General features: G+C 35.9%; 1 protein-coding gene across 3 annotated transcripts in view; it reads right to left on the bottom strand.

The window, feature by feature from the left end:
- Positions 1–25,533, bottom strand: part of LOC121313325 (zinc finger protein 236-like) — a 114,228-nt gene that overhangs the window by 30,886 nt on the left and 57,809 nt on the right. For all 3 annotated transcript variants that reach the window (XM_041245732.1, XM_041245731.1, XM_041245733.1), the window contains 4 exons: positions 19,440–19,591; positions 17,775–17,957; positions 16,708–16,987; positions 3,940–4,043 (listed from right to left, as the gene is read on the bottom strand). In XM_041245732.1, the coding sequence (XP_041101666.1) occupies positions 3,940–4,043; positions 16,708–16,987; positions 17,775–17,957; positions 19,440–19,591 (719 nt within the window). The remainder of the gene's footprint in view (positions 1–3,939; positions 4,044–16,707; positions 16,988–17,774; positions 17,958–19,439; positions 19,592–25,533) is intronic.

Below are 25,533 nucleotides of genomic sequence, written 5' to 3'. Positions count from 1 at the left end.
TAGCTGTACTGCAGCCATGAAAATATAAATTCTTCTTATTGATATTAAATTATTAACTAATAGATCTCTTTAAAAAAAATAAAGTAGGGTCTGCCACACCGGCAACAGATAAACAGAATTCTGTGTGTAAAATCTGTGGCATCAGACACAATCTGAGAACATGAGAAGGCAACCTTAACTTGATTTTGCACTGCAGATGCTAGCTGCGAATCTGGGAAGATGAACAAACTTACAAAATATAATGTGTATGCTTAGGGCCCTGTCTTTTTTATGACTTGTTTTATAAAGGGTTCATAAGCAGGGTTGCCAACTATTTTTACAAAAACCTGTCCACTCTTCCTGAAAACCCGCCCAATCAGGAGTGTAGGTTGTGACATCGCAATCACCTCTGATGTTCCCCATTGTAACAAATAGCAACTACACTATTTGCAACTGCAACTTTTTTTTCTGTTTTATGTGTTTAATTATCAGGGATCCTAGAAGTCCATCTGCTGCGGAATAACGTGGAAAAACACAGACTTTCTATGCTGACAGAGAACTTTTATTTTTACACTTGCAAAAACCATGCATGGCTTTTTTTGGTTGTTTGGTAAACAAACCAATACACTTATCATAGATAATCATCGACACAGGCAATTTTGCTTTAAATTTAGTAAACACACTTGTTCAATAAAACTGCTTCTGGTGAAGGAGGCACACTGTCAGTGTCAAATTCATGCTGAACGTAGCTGCAGTTTATTTCAGTATCCAGTGCATTTTTACTACTCAACAAGCTGTTTAAAAGATGCCGAAAACTATAGTAATCACACTAAATATTGGGTCAATTAGTTTGGCCACATCCATCCAGGCGACTAACTTGAGATAAACTAATATAAATACTATTTTTTGTTTTTTTATTATTAGTACATCAGACGTATTTGTAATGTTTAAAGTAAAATGGCAGGCCTGCGTTTGTTTATTATTGATTGATAGCACTCTGGTGAGTTTGTGGAACTTCCTTCGAATTTGAAAGTGTACCAATGAATGCTTCCTGTAAACATTCAATAGTGCTGTTTGTGTATCTTATCTCAATTTTATCATTTTATTTTAATTGCGGAATAACGCTGATACGAATCAATCAATAATTCCTTTTCTTTAATCGAGTAAAACCCTTGAGATCAAATTTTCATTTGAATAACGCCTTTTACAAGACTGTGCCTTTTAGAAAGTGCTATGTTTCTAGCTCAAAGTAATAATAGAATGTGCTTCATGACAGATATTAATGCGTGTTATTGTTACAATGTTTAGCAATAGTGATGTAAACACTAAGGGTTGTATATCATATAACTTAGTATTTTACTTAAAAATATCGCAAATATTTTAAAACTATTCAATATTTATCAAAATGTAATACCTGCACAAATGCCCAAAACTAGCCCAAAAAATAGGCACCCGTCCAAAGACATTTTTTTCACGCACAATACAAAAAATACAAGCCCAACTGGGCGTGAACCTACCCAATCTGGCAACACTGTACATATGGACCTTTTTATTTTATTGTGCTACATGTTCTTGTGTATTATTACAACTGTTTACTTAAGGTGTGTGTATTGTTTTCATTTTTTACATTTTGACCACTTTTTTAAACTTCTAAATTGCATTCCCTGGCTCAAGATGGCTTCCCATGTACTCGCATGGACCTCTCTGAACTACATTTCCCATCATCCTCCTGCTCACTGGTAAATCCATCTTAATTACATACGTGAGCAGGAAGACAATGGGAAATGTAGTTCTGAGAGGTCCATGCAGGTACATGGGAAGCCATCTTGAGGCAGGGAATGCAATTTAAAAGTTTAAAAAAGTGTTCAAAATGTATTAAAAAAAATTAAACAATACACACACCTTACGTAAACAGTTGTAGCAACACAAAAAAATAAAAAGGTCCTTATGTACCCTATAACCTGTAATTTAGTCCTCATTTAGCCACACCATGCCAATATAGCCTCCACAGTAAGCCATGTAATGACACATTCCTTTTAATTGTTCATCCCATTACTATAAAATACAGCAGATTAATTAGCAGATTAATAAACAGAATGCTGTAGATCACTACTGACATTTATTTAACCATTGCATTCCAGTGAATTCATATACCAGGATTTTAAAAATGACTTTTTTCAATATTATTTCAGAGAACTCATACATAGAAATACATTATGTACATGTTTTAATTTACCAGGCACAAATATGTCATTTGTCAACAGAAGGAGATATTTTTTAATGGATTTCCTGTTTCTGGCACCAAGCCCTGAACATTATGCGTAATATAACAATGTATTGGAATCTGGGAATTTGATAGATTATGTAACACATGTAAACTGTGTTTTTTTTTTTTTTTTTGTTAATCTGATCTTCTTTTTTGGATTGACGTTGCTCTGTGAAAATGTGTGGATATGAAGAAACATTTATTTCAGCATCCACAGAATTGGTAACAACTGACAAATATATTTTAGCCTTTGTTGCTAAAATGGCAATTATTTATTTTGCATTTCTCCACAATTCGGTCAAAGAAATTACACTACCATTTTCTTTTGCATATAGCTGTGTGAACAAAAGAGAATGAGTAAAAATCTAAAACAATTTATTTATATAAAATATACAAAAAACAAAACCTGATTGCTTCACAAGCATCGTTCTGTAAGTACTGCACTTTAATTTATCATTCATAATACAGGTGTGTGTAAGAGTACACGTCCATATATATGAAGTCTGTATGTTTCTTGGTATTATCGTATGAAAGATACGTATAGGAAGTCAGTCGTTTTGTGCGTTTCTCAAATGATCTATCTATATATCTTTAAAAACACCATCTTTCACTAAAAACGTATATGTTTTCTGTATATAGTAAAACAGGTTTAGATATTCCCACACGTAGACTTGATTAAAACGTCAAAAACAGTATTCTCTGTTTCAATGAAAATGTTTGTACCCACTTCCCCATAACATTTATTTAAAAAAAATACAAAACAACCGAGCATTTTACTGTGAAAATACCTTAAACTTGAGCCTACATAGAATAAACGCTTATATTTGCTTAAGCCACAGCATGATGACACATGAACATTTTTTAAAGGAAATAAACATTTGGCAAGTAGTGATTTTAACTCTGCATAAACATAAATTATACTGACAAAATAATGTTTTAAAAATATTTATTTTTGTTAAAAACCACACTGCACATCCATACACAACGAGCGCTTTACTTTAAATAAAATGTATTTATACAAAAACTTAAGCGTACATTTACACTTCGATAAATAAGATGACAAACGTCACATTTTTAAACAAAAAAATACGGTCTGCAATACCTACTTTCATTTCTTAAAAAAATACAAATGGCATCTGTAAAATCTTGGATAAATCTCCACAGAACCTTGCCTTTAAGTTCTAAAATTTGCATGTGCGCAGAGGCTCAAAAAGGCAAACGCTAACTTATTTCACAGCTAACTTATTTCCTGTGACAACGGCTTTCAAACCACTGTATAAAATCTACCAATCCCTTACTATACGTTGCGATCAGGGAGTGCGGAGACATCAGATGGATATGTCTGTGTGCGATCTTTCAAATAAATGCTTTTTGATTTTGTTGGTGCATCCACTTTTTCTAAAACAGCAAGGTAAGCTTTTTCTTTAAATGCATCAATTTCTAGAATGTCCATAATTGTCCCTCGTAATTAGGGGGTATTTTCAAATTATCCAAAATTTAATGTGTTGATTCCTTAAATATTCTTTAGATTAGTTTAGCTGGAGTGGCTACACAGACATCTGGAGGCTCAGGACTGAATTGCAGGTTAGTCCTGTCTTTTAAATTGTCCCGGGAATTTTTCGCAGGGCCCTATGTATGCTTGAATGGCGTCAGGGATAATGGTATAAGCAAGAGAAAGAAGTGTGTTCACTGACCTGTGTGTGTCTTGACATGACAGTCCAGAGTGGATTTCACTGTAAATCGTTTTCCACATTCATCACATTTAAAGGGTTTTTCTCCAGTGTGGATACGAATGTGTCTGGAAGGGAGAAAAAGCAAAAGAAAGATCTAAATAGACACCAAAAACTTTGCTAGTCTCACATTTCTTAGAACTCCTTCGATAACAATTACACAATTTTGGCGGCCTCATCTAAAATTCTAGGAAACATGCCTACTATATTGATATTTGTTATTCCTTTCTGAGCACTAACAGTTCTATAAAACAAATTCCATCCTGTATCCTCATTGCATTCAATATTTTACTGTATCTGGATATACAGAATGTTTACCTTCACATAGGGGTTGGTAAAAAATACTTCTAATTTTCTGTAGCACTCAGTTTTGGGTTGTCCTCGTAATGTTGCATGAAACGATTGCTAATGTAATCGATTAATCTATCAACTGTTGCTTCAATTAATCGATTATTCGGATAAATACCAACACATCACTCAATAGCTATCAAGTTGGACCATTTGACCAGATTTATATTTACCAGTACAATATATGTCTTGAGATGATTGCACTTGCTTTGCTTTTCCATTTCAGCACAACACAAAATGCTCTACAATTTCTAAAGTATCTGAAAGAAAGTAATAAATAAAGAATACTCAAGGTAGTATCCTTCTGAAAAAAAAAAAACTGCCAAGGTAAAATGATGGAAACTAAATAATGCATTGAGACCATTAAACATACCACAAATTAACTTTATAATTTTACAAGCAGAAACTATTTATTTTTAAGTTGACCATTTCATAAGGTAAAAAACAACAGATTAATTATTATTATTTTCATTATTATTTTTTCTAACAATGAAATGACATGAAAAAAGTAATTTTCTTTTCTAGTAAAACAAAACAAAAATGGTCGAACTTTTCTACTACATTTCGCAGAGGGATGTATTGTATGTACAAATAAACTGTTTTGTTTTCAAATCTTAATAGACCTTTTAAATAATTACGTGGTGAGGAAACTAAAGACATTAATTATATTTTCTCTCTTCAAGTCAGTCACATGGCAATACAAAGTTGCAATTTTGCTAGTCCACAGTATCTGAGTGCAAGAACACCAGCATATCAACATGTTCATGGGGCCCTCTTGAGACTACAAAGCCTGCTACTGAAAACAATGCTCAGAGGGAGTTAATGTAGCTGGTATTGTAAGATAAGCACTTGCCAATTGTGACAGGTAAGGGAGTCTTTTCTTATTTGCCTTCCATCATTTTAAAAGGGTCAGTGTCTCTGCTGCTAGACTTTTATGAAAGATATTGCATCTCTTCTTTCTGCAGACATAAAATTTGCTCTCCATCTGAACCTTCACTGCTGCTGTCTTCAAAAGAAAACAATTTCTGCTTCATTCTACTTATCTTTCTTTTAACTCTGCCACTACAATAATAATAATATAATTATTAATCATAATATATAATAATATTTGTGTTTAGCGTTCAGTGATATAGTTAAAAGAAAGAATAACTAGAATGAAACAAATACACAAAATATTATCCTTGCATTATTCAACGAAGAAGGGGCTTTGTTGCAAAAATATAAATCGCTTGAGAGTCACTACAAGCGGTAGAGATGGATGCATTGGCATAGTTAGAAACCTTTAAAAATTTCAAGGCATATTAACAAAAATGGGGAGCCAGATAAGAAATGTATTTTATATTTTCTGATTTTGATTATATTAGGACTTTAACTTACACAATGTTAGCTGAACTGACACAACTTAATGTATTAGTTACATGCAGGGCTTAAAATGGGTATTTCTTTCATCTAGTCATTTACTTTCTGACATACTTTTATGATGTCAATTCAAAAACTTTTTTTTTTTTTTAATGCAGTGCACTCCGTTTTTAAGAATCACATCCGTCCCGAATGATTTGATTTTTATAAGCGGTTGATTCTTAAAAGCAGATCAATATGATTACAATTAGCAAAATACAAATCCGCGCATCAGCAATTTAAATACAGTATACAAATATCAATGGTGCTCAATCACAAGGACAATACATCAAAACAAGTCCCCGTGGGTAAGCAACTTGTTATATGATCACAAATATGTTTACTCAAGACCGCAGAATCCTATTTTACTACAGTATACTTGGGAAGCGATCGAATCGTGAGGGTGCCTAGTTTAACTGCCGTGCACTGTTACGTGTAATGGCCTTTAAATTAAAATGACATTACAGTACAGTATTTTACTGTCATGACTGTGCTGTGCAGTACTCAGTATGTATTCAATGAATGTGTATTCACTTTATTGAAACAAACTTTCAGTAACAGAGAACACAAAAAACATACCTGCACAATGCTGTGGTGCAGTCACAGTTTGATTACAAACTTGTCCAGTGTTCCCTGCATCATTGCACGATCCATGCTGCGTACACGCCTAATCACACGAGATGTGATCAAATTAAAATTCAAAAACTTTACTGGCTGTATACATCATTGTACTTGATACACCGTATTACATGTAGTCAGTTTGCCCTGAAATTATTCTTATAAGCGGATTTCTTGATTGTTACAAGTTGAGTATTTTAGCATGGTTAGTATAGGAATTAATTTGTCCTAGGGGTTTTGTTTAAACAAATGCAATACAATAAATAAATCATAATAAACAAACACAAAATAACACAGAGGCAGAGGGGGAGACCCCACTAAAAACAAATAAACACCACATTTAAATAGCAAGGCTTTCCTACCACCCTGCTACATATCCTCCCCCCAGCAGCGAACCTGGGCGAAGCAAGACCGGCAGCAACCCTGAGGGACGCAAGCCAGGCAGCAGCCCCAGGCGACGCAAGCCAGGGAGCAGCCCCAGGAGACGCAAGCCAGGGAGCAGCCCCAGGAACGCAGAGCCGGCAGTGACCCCAGGCGAAGCAGAGCCGGCAGCGATCCCAGGGAGGCAAAGGAGATACAGGCAGACCCAGGCGATGCGGAGCAGCAGGCAGCTCCAGATGATCCAGACGTGGTATCCGTGAGCGGAGCAGGCGTGGCATCCCTGAGCGGAGCAAGGGGAGGCAGGCATCCTTGGGCGGTGGCGAACTGGCATCCCCAGGCGATGGCGGCAGCGAACCCTCGGGAGGCAATTGCAGGAGGGAGGTCAGGACTAGCGGTGGTGCTGGGGTTGGCCCTCTTCGCAGGCACTGCGGCTGGGTGGTTTTCCCCCGTGCTCCCCTCAGCAACCTATGCAGGGGCTGCTGAGGTCCGGCAGCATCCTGCCCTAGTCCTTTTATGGGTGCAGGGAGTTGCAGCTCCTGCTGCTCTGCTCCAGGTGGTGAAGGCAGCAGGGGCTCCTCCCCTTCTGGCGGCGAAGGTGGCAGGGGCTCCTCCCCCTCTGGCGAGGAAGACGACAGGGGCTCCTCCCCTTCTGGCGAGGCATACACCCTCTGCTGGTGGAGGTGGGAGCGGCAAGTAGTCCTCCCATGGCGGTGGAGGCGGAACCAGCAGGTATTCTCCCTCTGCTGGTGGAGGTGGGAGCGACAAGTGGTCCTTCCACGGCGACGGAAGTGGAACCAGCAGGTATTCTCCCTCTGCTAGTGGGTACCTAGGCTGTGGAGGTTCGGCCTTCCCCCTCTTGGGCTGTGGACGCACCGACTCCCCCCTCTTGGGCTGTGGACGCACCAACTTCCCCCTCTTGGGCTGTGGATGTTCGGGCTCCTCCCACTCAGACGCAGGATGTTCGTGCTCCTCCCACTCAGGCACAGGATGTTCGGGCTCCTCCCACCAGGCACAGAACATTCGGGCTCCTCCCACTTGGGCTGTGGACACACCAACTTCTCCCACTCCAGGTCCGTGTCCCTTCTCTGTATCGTTCTCCTCACCTTCCTCTCTCACTCGGCCTGTGGAGGTAATGGGGTCTGCAGCTCCAGCAGCTAAAACCATCCGGACGCACAGGACACCGTCCCCATTGAGTAGGCCTCCCAGAAGCAGGGGTCTTCAAATGGGCAGTCCTCTTGGTCATGCCCAAACTCCCTGCACATGACGGACAGGGGGCCCCTTCAGCCCTCCACTGCTCCTGCTCGTCCTCGCAGTATGGGGATCCCAGTCGGGGGGGGGGGGGAAGGTCCCATGACCACCATCTCCTCTCATCTTTCCTCCTCTTCCTCACTCCAAAAAGTTATATACAAAAAAAAAATGAAAAAAAACTGTAGTACCCTTTTCCGACCCGAGTCCAGGAGGCGCTGTTGATCCCACACCACGTGTGACAGGATGACGCTGCGTGGTGATGTCAGGCCCGAATACAGGAAGAACAACACACAGGTAACTGCAGTTGCAAAAGAACGAGCTGTGCGCCGTTTATTTAAATAAATAACAAAAATAAAGTACACATTTAAACAAACAGAAAACACTGCTCATAGAGCGAAAATAAATAATTAAACAAACTAAACCTCGAACACAAAATAAACGCTCGGGTCAGGCTGTGCAACTGCCTTCACTGATCCTTAGTTCTTTTCATTTATTTTCTCTCTCCTTTCTCGCTCGCTCTCGTTCCGCCTCTCGAACACCTCACCCTGAGAGGAGAGAACTGCAGCCTTTTATGCAGGTGACCATCTCCCAATTTAGCAACAAATTAATTACTTAATTCGGGAGATGGCCACCTTCTGCACAAGGTTTTTAATCATTCCTGGCAGAGGACGGGTTACTCCCTTGCCTCTGCCAGAACACTTCGCAAAATAAAAAAACAATAATAAAAACAAAACGCGACTACGTCGTCTTTTAAAAAAATACAATACAATAAATAAATCATAATAAACAAACACAAAATAACACAGGGGCAGAGGGGGAGACACCGCTCTAAAACCAAATAAACAATGCATTTAACCCTTAGCAGTCCATTTATTCAGCGCTCATCAGGCACGTCAGGTCCAACTTATTTTCACATGTGCTGTTTATTTTACATGTGCTGTTTAATTTTTTTTTTTAGAGTAAAACAGGTTCAAAAGGCATTGAATCACTCAGTACTGTACTGTACTGTATCTACAGCCAAGCCCCATTCCTTGATCGCTGTATTTTTCACATACTTCTTTGTAGACGTGCATACTGACAAATCCTCTCCTGATCACTTGTTTTATCACCAAACTCCTCAATAATGTGATCCAAGTCATTATTTTATTACTATAACATTTCTAAAAGCTTGGTAAATGTCTGTGATCTCTTTGGGCACTGGATGCGGAAGCAGCTACCTTATTTTTTTATGTCAGTGTTATCTCTGTAGTGCAGGGGCTATGTGTATTGCTAAGATCTGCCCCCTTTTCCCCCCGCTTCTCTCGGCTCCGATCGGTGTCACTCGGCCATTGAAAAGTTTTCTCTGTTTTTTTCCGGAAAAAAAAACCCCCAAAAAAACGACTAGAGACCTGGGCTTTACATCTTATATTGGACTGGAAAGGGAAAATTGTAATGTCGGACCTGGTCCGACATAGGACCGCAAAGGGTTAAATAGCAGGCTTTCCTACCGCCCTGCTACATAATTAACAACTGCAAACTAGTATAATGATTTAGCTATTAAACCCTTCTCCCATGTAAACAATTTTAATAAAAAAAAAGAGATAGAATTTTTTTTTTTTTTGACAGTTATAAATGGAACCACACGTCCAACTTTTGACAGGTCTGAAATAAGGTCAAATGGGACTACAATGTGCATACAATCTTAAACCTTATATATATGTGCTCCCAAATGATTATGCCCATAGATTTATTAATAGTCATTGTGTAGGACTTTTGGGGTTTTCGTGAAATTCTTTCCTTTAACAATCTTTTGTTCCCCCATCTGTATACAAAGCTCAAGGGTCTATAAGATGAGAGTTTTGCCAACAAGTGACGTCACAAAAATCAAATATGCACCTCCAATGGAACTTGCTTACTTCTACACTCTTTCTTATGTGTATCAAATTCAATGTATGCCAACTAGTGCACTTTTGCCAATTACAAGGTAATTATTTCTACTTTGCATCTATTCTGAAATGTCAGTGCTACCTTTACACAATATCATATTTGAATGTTTATCATGTCTCATAATCATGGGTTAACATAACTGGTATTCAGGTACGCATGTGAACCAGTAAAGAAAAATGCAGACTTCCACATTATTCTTTAAGATACACAGGCGGACCATCAGTACATTTTGAACAGAAAACAATTTTTCATAAAGTCAGTGAGGGTGAAAAAAATACAAAACACTTGTGCATTACAAGCTTTTGCTGTTCACTTACCATTTTTTGTTGGTAAACATTTTAAATAAAACAAACAAACAAATAAATAATTAAACCTTGGTATCACTGTTTTTGTCAGTTGACATGTCTCGATTTGGTATACCATTGTTCATCTGATTTCCAATACTTTTTTATTCAAATGATTAATAAACTTGTCACAGCTAACTGGAGGAGTATTTTATGTAACACACTCCAATTGTGGATTTGTTAATTTTGTTATGAACTGAAACAAAATGAACTAACCCACAACTGAAGGGTGTTACACAAGTGTTACTCCTTCATTAATCTGTGAGGAGTTTATGAATCACTTTAATTAAAAAAATGCAGCTACCCTAGTGTATTCACAGCTATACTGTATGTATAGTTCGTCACAGTTCTCATGGAAGGGGGGGTTCTGAACACAAATAACCAAATTCTGCAAATCTATAATTGTTTGTGAGCAATTTATTAAGTGATTTTTGTGTTTGGAAACAAACCCTCAGACATTTGGTGATATTAATTATCATGCACATTATATTTTGTTGTAATAAATTACTGTACACTATATATATATATATATATATATATATATATATATATATATATATATATATATATATATATATATATATATATATATAATATTCTTATGTTTTAAAGTGTCTATAATGCAAATAAACTAAATATATACTGACTAATATCTTGGCTATAAATATTTTAAAGAGGTACAATTTAATTCGCTGCTACATCAACTTCTAGGGGTCCCCAATGGAGATAGCGCTGTCAATCATGGTACTGCACCCGAGGTTTAGCTTCACAGACTTAGTTAACGTCAGAAGAATTTAAAAAATGTTTTTAAAATAAGTCGTAAAATATTAAATGGACAAAGTCATGATCCACAAGAATCACAAGACTTGAGTGACCTAAGGAATTCAAATTAAATTACCCACAGAGAATTATTAAACTGACAAATACCCACTAATTTACTGTTGGTGGTGGAGACGACTGTGCACAAACAGCGCATGCGCAAAGAAAAATTTTAATTATTCGATAAATACTTCAGCAGTTTTTTAGGTTCCTAAAAATGCACTTCTAGTTACTATCTGCCTGCCGGGTGTGATGCTTAAATACACAGCCGTTTTTGGTTATTTTACGAAACTATTTTTTTTGGATTCTGTAACTTAAAAACTACCGCATGGATTTTCACAACCCCCCCCCCCCCCCAAAAAAAACCCCCAAAACAATCCAAACATGTTTTGCAAATACAATGGCTTTAGAGCTTATGAAGTGGATAGGGTTTATATGGTAATTATAACAGATTATTCCAAAGTAATGGATTTCCATAATTGGACTTTGCTATTGTAAATGTATAAGTTGTTTGCTACAAAAAAAAAAAAAAAAAAAAAAAAAAAACACCCCCCACACATTCAGGATTTAAATGAACGTGACTTATGACATTAGAAATATGTGGCACCACAACATTGACATGGCTAATAAAAAGGCAGATTTTTTTTTATTATGGAAATTATCAGATGGATCATGTACAATGAATAGGCTGTGATGCAGTGCAAAAAAATTGCTAATTAAAGAGGCTCTTAGTATTTTATCAAGAAGCTAGTCTGCAAACCACAAATCAAACTGGACAAGACGTCTGAACTCGCTGTCTATTCCGCAAGGTCACAATGCTCTTCAGACATGTACAATATTAGACAGTTCTTAAGATAACTACTCTGTAGAGTACAATCTTATATAAGACATTACACAAAATCCAACTGACAATGACAATAATAATACTACTATATTATTATTATTATTATTATTATTATTATTATTATTATTACAAAGAAGAAGAAGAAGAAGAAGAAGAAGAAGAAGAAGAAGAAGAAGAAGAAGAAGAATACACTGTAGGATTAAATACTACTCTTCATCCATTTTAAGGCACCTATTGTTTTGTCCACTTTTAGTGATCTGTTGGCAGAGTGGAATATATTGCTGTTCTTGTTCGATTTTATTTAGTTTTTTGCTATGCTGCTACATCTGCTGTACTGTTACTAATTGAAAGCCCACTCCTTGTTCCTGTTTAGGGTTATTTTTAACACAAAAAACACTTACAATGATACAGACCTAGTATCCAAACAAAGTGCTTTTGAGAGGTCTTAAGAGGTCTTTTGTACCTTTTACTTACACGTGTTGTCACTGATGTAGTAATACTAGATATTCTTTATTTTATCTGAACCAGAGCACATAGAATTTTTTTTTTTTTTTTAACCCTTTAAGAACCACTGTAGAGATGACTGCAACCTGCTGGTATCAGACATTCTGAGGTCAAAACTCCAATGGACAATTGTTTTAATTTGCATACAATCTTACATGATTACAAAAGTACAAGAGCTTAATGCAAGTTAAATAAAGTCAAATTAATAAATAAAGACAAATAAAACAATAATGACTAATCCAAAACAACCTAATAATAGTTATTTATACGGTCCAAGTTTAATCTGTCACTGTTGCTAGACTGCTTCAGCCTACAGTAGCTGTCATTCATGCTAGAAAAATTATATCTATGATAGCAGGGTTTTTAGAAGCTACACAAGTATTCTTCCACACTCCACTCAGGTATTTCACCTGTTTTTTTCACCTGATTATTATAAAAAGGAGCCCATAAGCATGGGTTACAATATGATTGTAAAGATACTAAAAGTTAGACAATTGTTTTCACAAAATGCCTTCAAATTGGTTTAATTCAGGTATACCTATGATTTTTTGTCACACAACTTGCTAAGGACATTCTTTTGCAATAATATTGAATGTATCATAATCAGGGGTATATGAATTTTGTATGTCTGCCAAATTATCTGTATGTATGTCATATTTTTTAAAACTCGGTATGAGTAAGATACTGAGAGTAACATAATCTGTGGGACAGACCCTTTTATTTGTCTGTTCCGCATGTCACATAATTGAGCACAAGGTTTTAGAAGTACCAGAATCTGCTTTTTGTTTTTCTTGAACAATACTGAATGCAAGCTTATTTTGGGATACTTGACAGCATTCACATGTGGTCAAAACAACATTACATTTTGCTAAAGTAACTAAAGTTAAAATATGCAGTGTGGTATCCCAAATCATTTTTTTTTTTGTGGTCACTTGTGTAAAATAGTTTTGTTTTTCAGTAGATGATCTTATTAAGTGCATCTGCTACTGTGGCCAACTTGTAGCTGATTAAAGGGCAAAGAGCCTAATCCTGGTGATTCTACTTGAGTCAGTCCGGCTGAGGCAGTAAGCGTGTCTACGTGATTTTTTAAAATAAGCACTTGTTTTTGAAACTGCTGTATTCATGCAATGGTATAAGTGGATTTAGTTACCTCATCTCCTAACTGCAATGACCTCCCTAATAAAAACACTACCTTTCATTCAAAACACAAAAGACCAGCTTTACTAATCTTTGCTAAGGCGTATATGTTTTTGAATAAAACAAGAGTAGCTACAGGGAATTGATTCAATATGTGTACTGAAATAATCAAACCACAACAAATTATTTTGTTTACCTGTGCCAGGGATGCGGAATTCAATAATTACTGTAAATAACATTTACATACTGTAGAAAACACAAGCAGGGCTCTTCAACTGGTGGCTCACAAGGTACAACCACATGGCCCGCCAACAGTCATCAAAAATGATAACTAAACTGAAATAACTAAAATAAATATGGGAAGAAAAAAAAGATAACATTGTAAATCAATTTGTGATTAGGATGTGTGTCTTATTTTTGTATCCGGCAAAGCATGTGCGCATCTCACCACTCCTGTCGGCACAACTCACGCAAGCCAGTTCCATTAAGTTCCACTTTGCATACTCTGTGGGTGATTTTAGTTTTTTTTACTTGTGTTACACTCGTTTAATGTACAATGAATGCATGTCAGTAGTTAAGGAAAAGGCATTTTGAAACCAAACACAGACCTTTTGGAAATACATATCCAGAGGGCACAGCATTTAGAAGCTCAAAAGTAGAGGCGCTGATCTCTTCCTATCAACATGCTTGCGCAACTCTTGTGTGATCTTGTACTCATCGATTTTTTTTGAGATTCATTAAAAAGTATACCATACAAAGGAGAGTAACAGTTTGGTCATAAACATCAAATGTCATTATTTCGGAAATTAACCAAAACATAGAAACATGATTCCATCGATTTCCCATACACTTCTGTTAACCCTTTCCATGGGACTAATCTGTTTGTTTTTAACTTATTCAAGTTTTCATTTTTGTGTCAGAGATGGAATAGAAACAAAAGACACAAGTTTATTTGTTTTAGGTGGCACGCTCACATATTGTAGGATGTTTTTTTTGGTGTGCATTTTTTACTCTTTTTTTTCAGTCCCATCATTACCTTACTTACAACCACAAAGTTGCCCAGTTCTTGCTCTCAGACTGTATAATAATATATATTAGTATAACAGTTCTACTATTAATATGTGTCATACATTTAAAAATGTTTATAAATGTTCACTGTTCTATAATTAAAGTACTATTCATATGATAAAATGTGCAAGTCTTGTTCAATATACTAACATTACGTTATATAATATTTATTACGGCTTAAAAATGTGCAGAGTAAATACTTCTGGCCTGCCTACTCCTAACTTTTTTCCAGTCTGGCCACCATAACAAACTATTATGTATAGCTTACTGCAGGTTACTGGAGACCGAATACTATTTTTCATATAAAATAGAATGAGAAGGATTTCTATTTACTGCACATACTACACCTTACAATTTGTAGTATGCATCAGACAACCATGGAACATGAGACGCTTATGAACAAGTTATGTTGCAAACCTTATTCTTACAAAGATATATAAAAAAGATTATCAAACAGATGTGTTTTAATTTAACAGCATGATACTACTGTGCAATTTAAAAGATGGTAATACAATTGTATTGATTTCATTCCATAGAAGCAGAGGTCATTTATTTGTATGTATTCTTTGTAGCTTCTCATAAGAAAGCAAAATCTCTTGAATTCTTTTGTTTCATTGTTACACTACAGTAGTCCCTCGCTAAACCAGACATATCGGGAGACAGACACATTGTCCAAAATTATGAGGTGTCCGTTTAAAAAATAAATAAAATAAATCTCACACATACATTTATAGTGCTCAGTTTATTTTAAATGTATAAATCACTGTGCTTAAATGTTACATTATATAAAAATATAAATCTGTACAGTATACAGTACAGTAGTAAAATCAAATGAATCCCTAGCACACTTTATTTTTACTATAGCCTATAAGTTACCGTTAACACAACATAAATCATGCATTGTACACATTACTGTGCAATGCAAAAATAATAAAATATTAGTTTAAATTGAAACAATTATTTTAGCGCATTTTCTTTTTTACCATAGCCTACTTAGTACACAGTTAACACAAAATAGATTATGTTGCTGTACTGACACATTACGGCACGAGAAAGTACCTTATTACACACATTGTACAGATTATTATTATTTTTTTTTAATTTACAGAGAACATTTTTTAGTGTATGTGTGGCTGCATGTAAAATTTTAGTTACTGTTGCTTTTCGGAGCACTGGAGTCCATTATTATTTCTGAAAGCTTCTCATCATTTTCCAACCGACTGATTGCAGTTAGTTTCAACTCTGTAGAGTATGTGTTTATATGCCCTTTTTTAAGCATATACTTAATTTTTGTGATTTAGAAGGCTATTTGTAGCTGTTCTTCTGTTTATTTTCACCTGTTTTTGTGTTAGTATAAACTTATTTTTTCAGTGTCTCTTTGGATCATGCAATTCAGTGACCTAGCGTCATACTTAATTGGATATTATTAGGGGACATATGTCGTGTCCAGCATATCCACAATGGACGGCATAAACACTGTCTGTATTAGCGAGGGAGTAATGTACCAGTTAGCATTTTCCATAGACATAATAATGAACATGCTTCCTTTTTTTAGAGGATATCTTTACAATGCCTATATATCTTAATCTACTAACAATTTCAGAACACCCCACTATTAAAATGAATGAAACAAGAGTGTGCTGCCACAAATGTAAGTGAATTGCAAATAAAATGCCAAATCACCTTTACAGAAGATTTCACTGAAACATCTTCAGACAACTTCAGTACAGCATGAAGGTGATCAAAGCTTCTTATCATCAAAGGGACTGTCACAGCACTACTTTACTTTTGCCTGGGTTTTCCACCAATACCACACCACTTGGCTCATACATTAAAACTCTGCTGTGGTCAACCCAAACCCCTGACCCTTGAGAGAGAACACACCTGGTACAAAAGACATGTACCTCAGGTCATCTAAGCCTATGAACTTGAGACTGAAATCATTGAGGAGTGGAACTACATCCCACACTGATACATCACTATTATAATCCAACAGAATACAACAAGGAATATGCTTTCATAAGGCATCGGCAGAGAATGGGGAGCAGCTGCAATCCCGAACAAATAGAGCAAGCAGGAACAGCTAACTTTTCTTACCTCACCAGATCACTGGGCTTTTTGAAGCTCTTTGGACAGAAGTTACAGAGGTTGGCATGCTTGGGTTCTGTTTCCAGTTCAACAGCTTTGTCTTTTATCTCACTAATGCGGTCCCTCTCAGCTGCCGACTGGGCCAGGACCTTTTCGGAAACAGTGGCATCTTCTCGAGGCTCGTTCTTGGCAAGTTCAGCTGCCTGCTCCTCTGTGAAAGTGACGATCCCTGTTCGATTCTTTCTAAGGAGCGCTCTTTCTGAATTTTCGTCTTCTTCTAAAGGCATTGCTGCAGATCAAATCAAAACAGGCTTAAGTTATGCTCAGAGAAAAAAAAGAAAAACCAGCAGGATGTAAATGAATATTGTTTAATTTATCAGACTAGTAAGGTACAGTAACGTTGTCTATTCAGTATTTTTCATGACAAAATTACTGAATTATTCTTAGGGTTTTTACTGATTACTGATTAATTTAATTAGACTTTTGATTGGAATATTAATGTTAAATCCCCCTGAATAGGCAAAATACATTATTTAGCAAATACCAGTTAGTATAAATAACAACAATTCAGGTATTATACATGTATCATCTCAAGTTACCAAAGCTTCTTAAATGGTAGCTAACATGTACCAAGGTATCACATTCTAGAGCAGTGTTTATGTAACCAATAACCTGTTCACTCTCATTGAAAACACATCTGCAATATCTCAATTTTTGAAAACTGTTTGAAAACAGTGGGGCAAATTAAGTTCTTGCATTTTTAACTTTATTAAAAAAAAACGATATTCTTCTTAAAACAATACACTTGTACAGCTAAATCTGTGGGAAGGAACACAAAGCACTGTAAAGCATCATTACAAGTCAAAATGGTTAACCACAGCAGAACTTTGGGCCAACTTAATTATTCTTCCCCATGAATTGTCTAGGGTAATTTATTCTACCAATTATTAATAGTCTATGAGACTTTTAGTGAAGAAAACAACACTTGCTCACATTAGCAGTGTTTGAAACTTGAGAATTTAAGTATGAAAATGTTGGATGTTAAGTTCTTGGTAGTAACCTCAGATAATGCATACCCCTTGTTCCTATAAAATGATCCTTCTTCATGTGCTTTCTGCAGAGAAGCATGGTCCGAAAGGTCTCCTCACATATTTGGCACTTGTAGGGTTTCATGTTCATATGTATTATCATGTGCCTATTTAGGCTGCCATTGGTGGTGAACGAAGCATCGCATACATTACATTTGAAAGCCTTGACACCTAAAGTAATATTGAGAGAAAAGGAAGAAAACAGGTTAACTTATCTTTTAAAACTGCCACAGTGTGCCATATCCACAACATTTTAATTAGTTTAAAGTTTTTTTTTTTTTAAATGTTAACCATAAAATAGACTTGAATATTCCTGAAACTTTCATAACACCGTGTAACAATTTGTTTTTGTTTTTTTGTTCCTGGGTAGTAAGTGTTATTTCCTAATTGCTTATGCCTCAAAAGTATAGAAAATGGCTATTATTCCCCACAAAGTTTGCTTTTGTGACCAGGACAGTGATATTTCAAAAGTAAATAAAGTATAATTGTAAATCTCGAAAAACTACTCACTTCTAAATCTTTTGTAGTCATTTTTGTATTACTTTAGTATAAATACATGTTAATTTGGATTCATATGTTGTTTTTTTCTGACTTTATGGGAACGAAAAAACACATATTTGCCCGTTTTCCCACTGGAAATAGTGAAATTTTGAAATAGCACTGTCCTGGTCACAAAAGCAAAGTTTGTGGGGAATAATAGCCATTTTCTATACTTTTGAGGCATAAGCAATTAGGAAATAACACTTACTACCCAGGAACAAAAATTGTGTTACATAGTGTAATCAATCACAAAAACAAAAATGTAACCCTTATAATTTCGCACAGCAAAGTTTGCTTTCCCCATGGTTATACTATGTCTTTCCGACATTTGATTTATTTGAAATTACTATTCTATACCCTTCTGGCCTTTACAATGCTTACCCACAGCTATGGCCAAATGTTTTGCATCACCCTGAAAATTTAGGACTGAGACATAATAATACAAACATTACACACACACACACACACACACACACACACACACACACACACACACACACACACACCACACACACACACACACACACACACACACACACACACACACACACACACACACACACACACACACACACACACACACACACACACACACACACACACACACACACATGAATGAACATAATTTAGATATTTTATTTAACATAATGGAATCAAAGAATCTACAAAATTATATCACAAAAGTGAACCGGAAGCCACAACAGTAGTATTTTGTACAAGTTAGATTTTGAAATGTCACATTTTTTAACTGTTTTCATTACGTATTTGGAAAAATACAAAGCAGTATGTAATTCAATATGTTAATGTAACATTATTCAGCAGGTTTCATTCGACTTTATGAAGCAAAATTTGATACAATTCTACAGGGTGATGCAAAACTTTTGGCCATAGCTGTATGCTTAGCTATGCATTCACTATTCTATGGGAAACTTCTACAATGGAAATCAAAGGGATTCAGATTTTTTCTGTATTTTATATTTGTGAAAAGTAAACCTATTAAATAGTTCAACTGCACTAAGATAAGGGAATTGTAGGTTGTAAATGTTTTTTTGTTTTTTTTTAAACAAGACATCAGTCCAACTTGAGTTTATCCTTTAACCTGAGACTTTTTACCTGTATGTGTCTTTAAATGTGATTTCAACACTCCAGCGGAAACAAAGCTTCGACCACACAAGTTACATTTGAAGGGTTTTTCTCCTGTGTGTGAGCGAACATGCTGCTTTAAGTGGCTGGACTTCTTGAAACCTTTGTTGCAATATGCGCATCTATGAAAACAATAACAATCATCAAAAAGTGAAAGCATTATAAAACTTTGGGTCAGGTTTATAAAGAGGTTTACTCCAAAGTGCAAAAAAATAAGAAAACAAATTAAACTGCTAATTCAGAATGATTATTTAGGGACTCAGGAGTCTAACTGGTTTGTCAGTTCAGGCTAAGGAAGAGGAAAAAAAGAGTATGTGGCAGTGAGGGGATTGTTATAGCTGATTCATAATCATCTCCCCAGTACAATTTGTACTGTTTAACTCCCACTTATTTCTATTAACCCTTAGTGGTCCTATTTTTCCTTTCAGGTCCCATGTCGGACTCTGCCCGACATCATCAAAAAGGCTTCAAATTACAGGTCCCTAGTCGTTTAAATGCAGCAATCTAGTAAAGTTTAAAAAATAAATAAATAAAAAAAAATAAATAAATAAAAAATAAACATAATATAAAAATAATAAGTAATAATAATAAATAATAATAATAATAATAATAATAATAATAATAGTCACTAAGGTATTAGCAGATTTGAAAATTCGTTGTGCAATTTATAACATTTCGTGGTCAGGTGTTTGCTTGTTGGGATCTTTAAAAAAAAAAACGTTAAGTTTACTGGTTAGACGCATTTCAAGACTAACTTTCCCTGGCAAAAAAATGCAATAATTTATTTTCTTTCAATCTTTGGTGTTATTATCTGTACAATATTTTATTACTACTTTAAAATAAAATAGAGACTGTAAATTTCATGGCAATGTGTTTATGTATTAATTCACGTATTTATTTTTTAGTGAGTAGTGCGGGGAAAGAATGTTGCCCTCCCAAAAGAAAAAACAAAATCAAGGGAAAATACCTGTAAAATGTACAAAAAAGTATGTCAGAAATAAACAAAAGAAAAAAGATATTTAGTCTTTGCAGAATTTGATGGAGTCTACTTTAACTATTGCACGCATTTTATCAGAAACACAGTACAAAATGCAGTGAAACCTGACAGGTTAAACAAAATATGGGTTTCAGCAGTTACAAAACTGTATCTTCCTTGTACAATAATCCTGCTCTGCACCTTTATTTTTTATTCCTCCAAATATGCTACCTAGGTTTCTTTTTGTAACTTCTCCTGAATGTCAAGTCTTTTTACCCAAGTGCTTTTGAGGACCTGCTATATATCATATTTCAATACGTCTTATCTGTCTGAACAGTTTCATTTCATTAGCTAGCAGTTTCCACAGAAATTATTACCATCGGATATTTGTTTTGTAAAAAAAATACCCACATTCTAAACCATTATTTATTTTCCACATGTCTACCTTTTCATTTTTTTTTTTTTAATGACTAAAAATATGTTGAAGGTCAGAACTAAATTGTGAACATGAGCCTCACTTCTGGGTAATTCTTGAAAATGCTTAAATGGACTGAAGTAAGCTTGTGTTACTTCTGACAGGCCTCTTTTGTAGAGATTGCTATGGAGTCAAACAAATAAGTGTTTATAACTCCTGTAGCACTAATTACATACACCAACATTCTACTTGAAACAAAAATGATTGTTGGTTTTATGTCCTTGTATGTAACACGCTTTCCACTGATAACTGTTGAATACTCATGTACATATTTTTATGGGGGTTTTTTTGTGCTGCTGAATATAGTGTTTGAAGGAACTGTATTCAGTATATATTACAAAACTACTTTCATGTCAGAGAAAATTAAAAAAAGGATTTACCACTTAGAATAACATTGTCTCAAAATGAATCCAGGTACAGTATAATCTGTTGGTATTTATTAAGTGATATGAATGTGTGTGTGTGTGTGTGTGTAGGGAAAACTGTAATTCTAGCAAGTACAGGGCTGCAACACAAAAAAAAAACACAAAAAAAAATATTTCGTGAAAATGTAATGCATGCAGCCTCAGATCAACATGTTAACTGATAAGAAACTGTAATGCATTCACATAAGTTAAATAACGCTAATGTGGCAAAGCAGAGCTCTGCCCTTTATAAATTGGCAGGGATGGAGTTAAATTCCCCTACCTGCCTGAGTTTATTGTGTTCAGGTGGCTGGGGTTGATTGGAGTAATTAACGATCAATCAGCACTCAGCCACCTGACATAAAAAGAGCCCTCAGCTTCACATTAGGAGGGGAGGGAGCTGAGGAAGCAAGCAGATGGTTGTGTTTGTTGTTTTTGGTTTTGTGAATTTTTTCATCCAGCAAAGGCATTGCCCAGCCTGGAAACCTTTATTTTTGTAAGTTTTGCTTTGTGTTTTGTTATTTGTGTTTAAATATCTTTGTTTTCGCCCTTGTGCACTTTTGTGTTTATTTATAATCAGAAGTATTATTTTTTTGAACTGCAGTCTGTCTCTGGGCCTCTATCCACTCACGAGCCTGTCACAGCTAGTCTTTCATTTTCATTTTAGTAATATTTAAATGTTAATAAACTCTTGTGACAGAGAGTGAAGGAATTCAAGCTGCAAATCTCCCTCCCGAACAAAGGGCGTTATGTAAGGTTGGTGGTATGCTTCCTCCTAGATGGACAGCCTCAATGGTATGCAGAAACTGGAAGGTGATCATATTAGGGGAAGTCTGTAGCTGCACGTACATGGAAGGATTCCCTTGCAATCAGATACTGGCGGAGCGCGATTGGAGAAACCATGGCGATGGGTTGATTGAAGGGAGGAGTGTTAAGGTACTAAGGGGAAGCAGCTACGTCAGTACAGCCCCTTAAGGGTGCGCAGGAGATTAAATATTTTCAACTTTTCAGACTCCTTTGCGAGGGAAGAAAAAAAAAAATTACAATGGAGGAAAAGCTTGTAGTTCTGATTTTCCAGAGTTGTATAATACAACATTAAGCAGGTTTGAAATCTGCCTTCATCAAACCGGAGCGCCTGATATTCACCGTACCTTTTTCTTTTTTGGGATGTCATGGACCCACAGCGATCTTACTTTTTCTTTTCTTTCTCCAGTAGATCATGGCGATCGCAATTATCTTTGTTTGCTGTTCATTGTTCCAGGTATTGTTTTGAGGTGCTCAGTACCAGTGATTGTTGCTGCGTTTACAGTCCATCCCCCACCCCCCCAAAAAGTTTGATATGATGGGGTGGCAGTAGTTGCATTTTTAATCATGTGTATAATGCTCACTGACATCAATGCATAATGATGCCTTTAACTCACACTGTCTTTGCCTACACCTAGCAAACCAGACAAAATTCACAAAGAAATAAATGCAATATCTCAATTTTTTAAAGCAACATTATTTTAAACAACACTATTGCCTGATATTTACACCATTTATATAAACTTCTGCATGTCAAAGAATATCACATGACATGAACAAACTGATGATTTATAAAATGTACAGAAGGCAGCATGAGTGATATTTAATTGACTTTGCCAAACAATTATTATGGGGTTATAATAGGTTTATTAGTAAACATTTTTTTTTTTTATTAATAGGAGAGTAAGGCAGAGTTTAGTTCAGCTTTAGGTTTGTATCTGAAATTAAGGTTAACTGTATGGATTACAGATCTGATTTCATTTCAGCTATAGGTAATAATGGAAGCAGTGGTGTTATGTGAACTCAACAACAATTGTTCACTTCAACAGGAGATTTAAGTTTAAACCTGGTTTACGTGGGTAAAAAGTGCAGCATGTGAAAAGCCACGAACATAACTGGAAATAAACCAGTCATGTATTCTGGAATCTGCATCCATTACCATACACAAACTACATCCTTATAGCACCTGCACCTACTTAAGATAGATAGGTTTACAGATTGTCGCATTACAGTAATGAAGGCACTAGCTGAAGCATGTGTCTGCTTTATAAGTTGTATATTACATGATCGTGTTTTTAAAGTTATTATGGATGCGTAACAGATTTCCTTGACAATGAATATTAACCAATTTTCTACCTAATTATTTCATTCTACCACCCAAAGGTATCTAGGTATATATATAATTGATATAAACAGAACATATCTATTAATATATCCGGAATATATAAGTTGGATATATATAATATATATAAAATATATATAATATATATATATATATTATATATTATATAGCTTGTGGTTCTACTTGTCAAGTCGATATATTTTAATTTAATCTGCATACAAGATGACCTGAAAGACAGCATCATTATTACACTGCACCTCCCTTGTTGTGACTGCACAATACAGTAACAGCAATAAAAAAGTAAAATATAACTTTCTGTATTGTGATAACAATACAAGAAACTACTGTATTATTCATAGCAGGGGGATTCTCTGTGTTTTTTCTCAAACATCTTAAATCATAGTTAAATTAGTATTTTAGTCATTTTTTCTTTATCTGTAACAGTATATTTAATATCACTTATTTTGCAATAGCTTTATCTTAAGAAAAAACAAATAAATGAGGAACACTGATCCTAATATGAGTCTTATCGCCCAATTACTAAATCAGGCAAAAAAGAAAGTCAAGATCAATTAATGTACAGTACTTCATTTCTGCTCTGTGACTTCATCTTGTGACTGAGTGCTTAGTTCAAAGAACCTTAATTACCGGTAAGCCCTTACATGAATACTAATTAATTCTATCTGATCTAAACCAATTCAAAGTCATACAATTAAAGGGTCAACAACTAAAGTGGTTTGTGAAAGGGCACAAGTTATTTTTAAAAAATAAATAAATAAAAAAAATGTATATTTTCATAACAGTATAATCTGAGACAATTACCCAGTATACCATATCTTAATGTCACCTTTTCATTTTCAAAATGCTCTTGGACCATGTAACAGGGAGAGATCTGTGCTGACTCCGTTGGCGTGTTCACGGGCTGCAGGAAGAGGGCGGCAGTCGTCCAACAACCGCCTGTGAGTCATGGCAGTGACACGGGGAGGTGGGAAAGTGGGTGTGTGGACTTTCCCCTTCTCTGAATGGCTCAGAGGCACGTCTTGGGAGATTGTTGGTCCTATAAAATAACGCTCTGCTGTTTCCTCAGGTCTGCCTTTGTAGACACGCTGTGTGTACGGAAGTGCTGGTCAAGGATGGAGAGACCAGCTGGGAACAGCGAACAAGCCAGAGAGTGACAGCAGGGAACCCTTGGGCAGACCCCGAACTACTGTTTAGAGCAGGCAGGGAGCCGACAGAGTAGGACGGTGATCCAGGTCGTGCGGGTAGCGGCAACCGGGATAACGCTGCAGACTGCAGCACCTTTTATTTGTAGTTTTATTACGGTTTTATTTTCCCTTGTTCTTTTCGCCTTCTATTCTCTGTATTATTTGGAGCACCTGCGAGTGTGCCCGCAGTTCATTCAACTTACCAGCTTTTGTATTTCCGTGGTGCTGTTTATCGTTGTTGATAGGCAGCCCACGGACAACAGTGCCCTCTGCGGGCAAAACGGTGAAATTGCTGAGAATAAAACTGGGCAACTGGGCAGTGTTCCAAGTACAACTGTTCTGTCTTGTGTGTCAGTGAATTATCCACCACCCTTCCACACTGGTGAAGTCTAGATCTGCGTCAATTACACTATGTAACACAATTTTTGTTCCTGGGTAGTAAGTGTTATTTCCTAATTGCTTATGCCTCAAAAGTATAGAAAATGGCTATTATTCCCCACAAACTTTGCTTTTGTGACCAGGACAGTGATATTTTGAAATTTACCTATTTCCAATGAGAAAACAGGCGAATGTGTCTTTTCGTTCACATAAAGTCATAAAAAAACAACATATGAATCCAAATTAACATGTATTTATACTAAAGTAATACAAAAATGACTACAAAAGATTTAGAAGTGAGTAGTTTTTCGAGATTTACGATTATACTGTAAATCACTTTCACGAATCAGCCCCCAAATGTAGTCTCCCATCATGTTCTCGTTTTACTGTCCTTGGTAGTGGCGTTCAAAGTCCAGGATATCCTGGTGGAGGCGCTCGCCTTGATCCTCCGAGTATGCTCCCATGTTCTCCTTGAATTTA

Source organism: Polyodon spathula, chromosome 3, assembly GCF_017654505.1.
Source record: "Polyodon spathula isolate WHYD16114869_AA chromosome 3, ASM1765450v1, whole genome shotgun sequence".
In the NCBI taxonomy this organism is placed as follows: Eukaryota; Metazoa; Chordata; class Actinopteri; order Acipenseriformes; family Polyodontidae; genus Polyodon; species Polyodon spathula.
The sequence above is the reverse complement of the archived record's forward strand: the minus strand, read 5'-3'. Positions and strand labels throughout refer to the sequence as shown.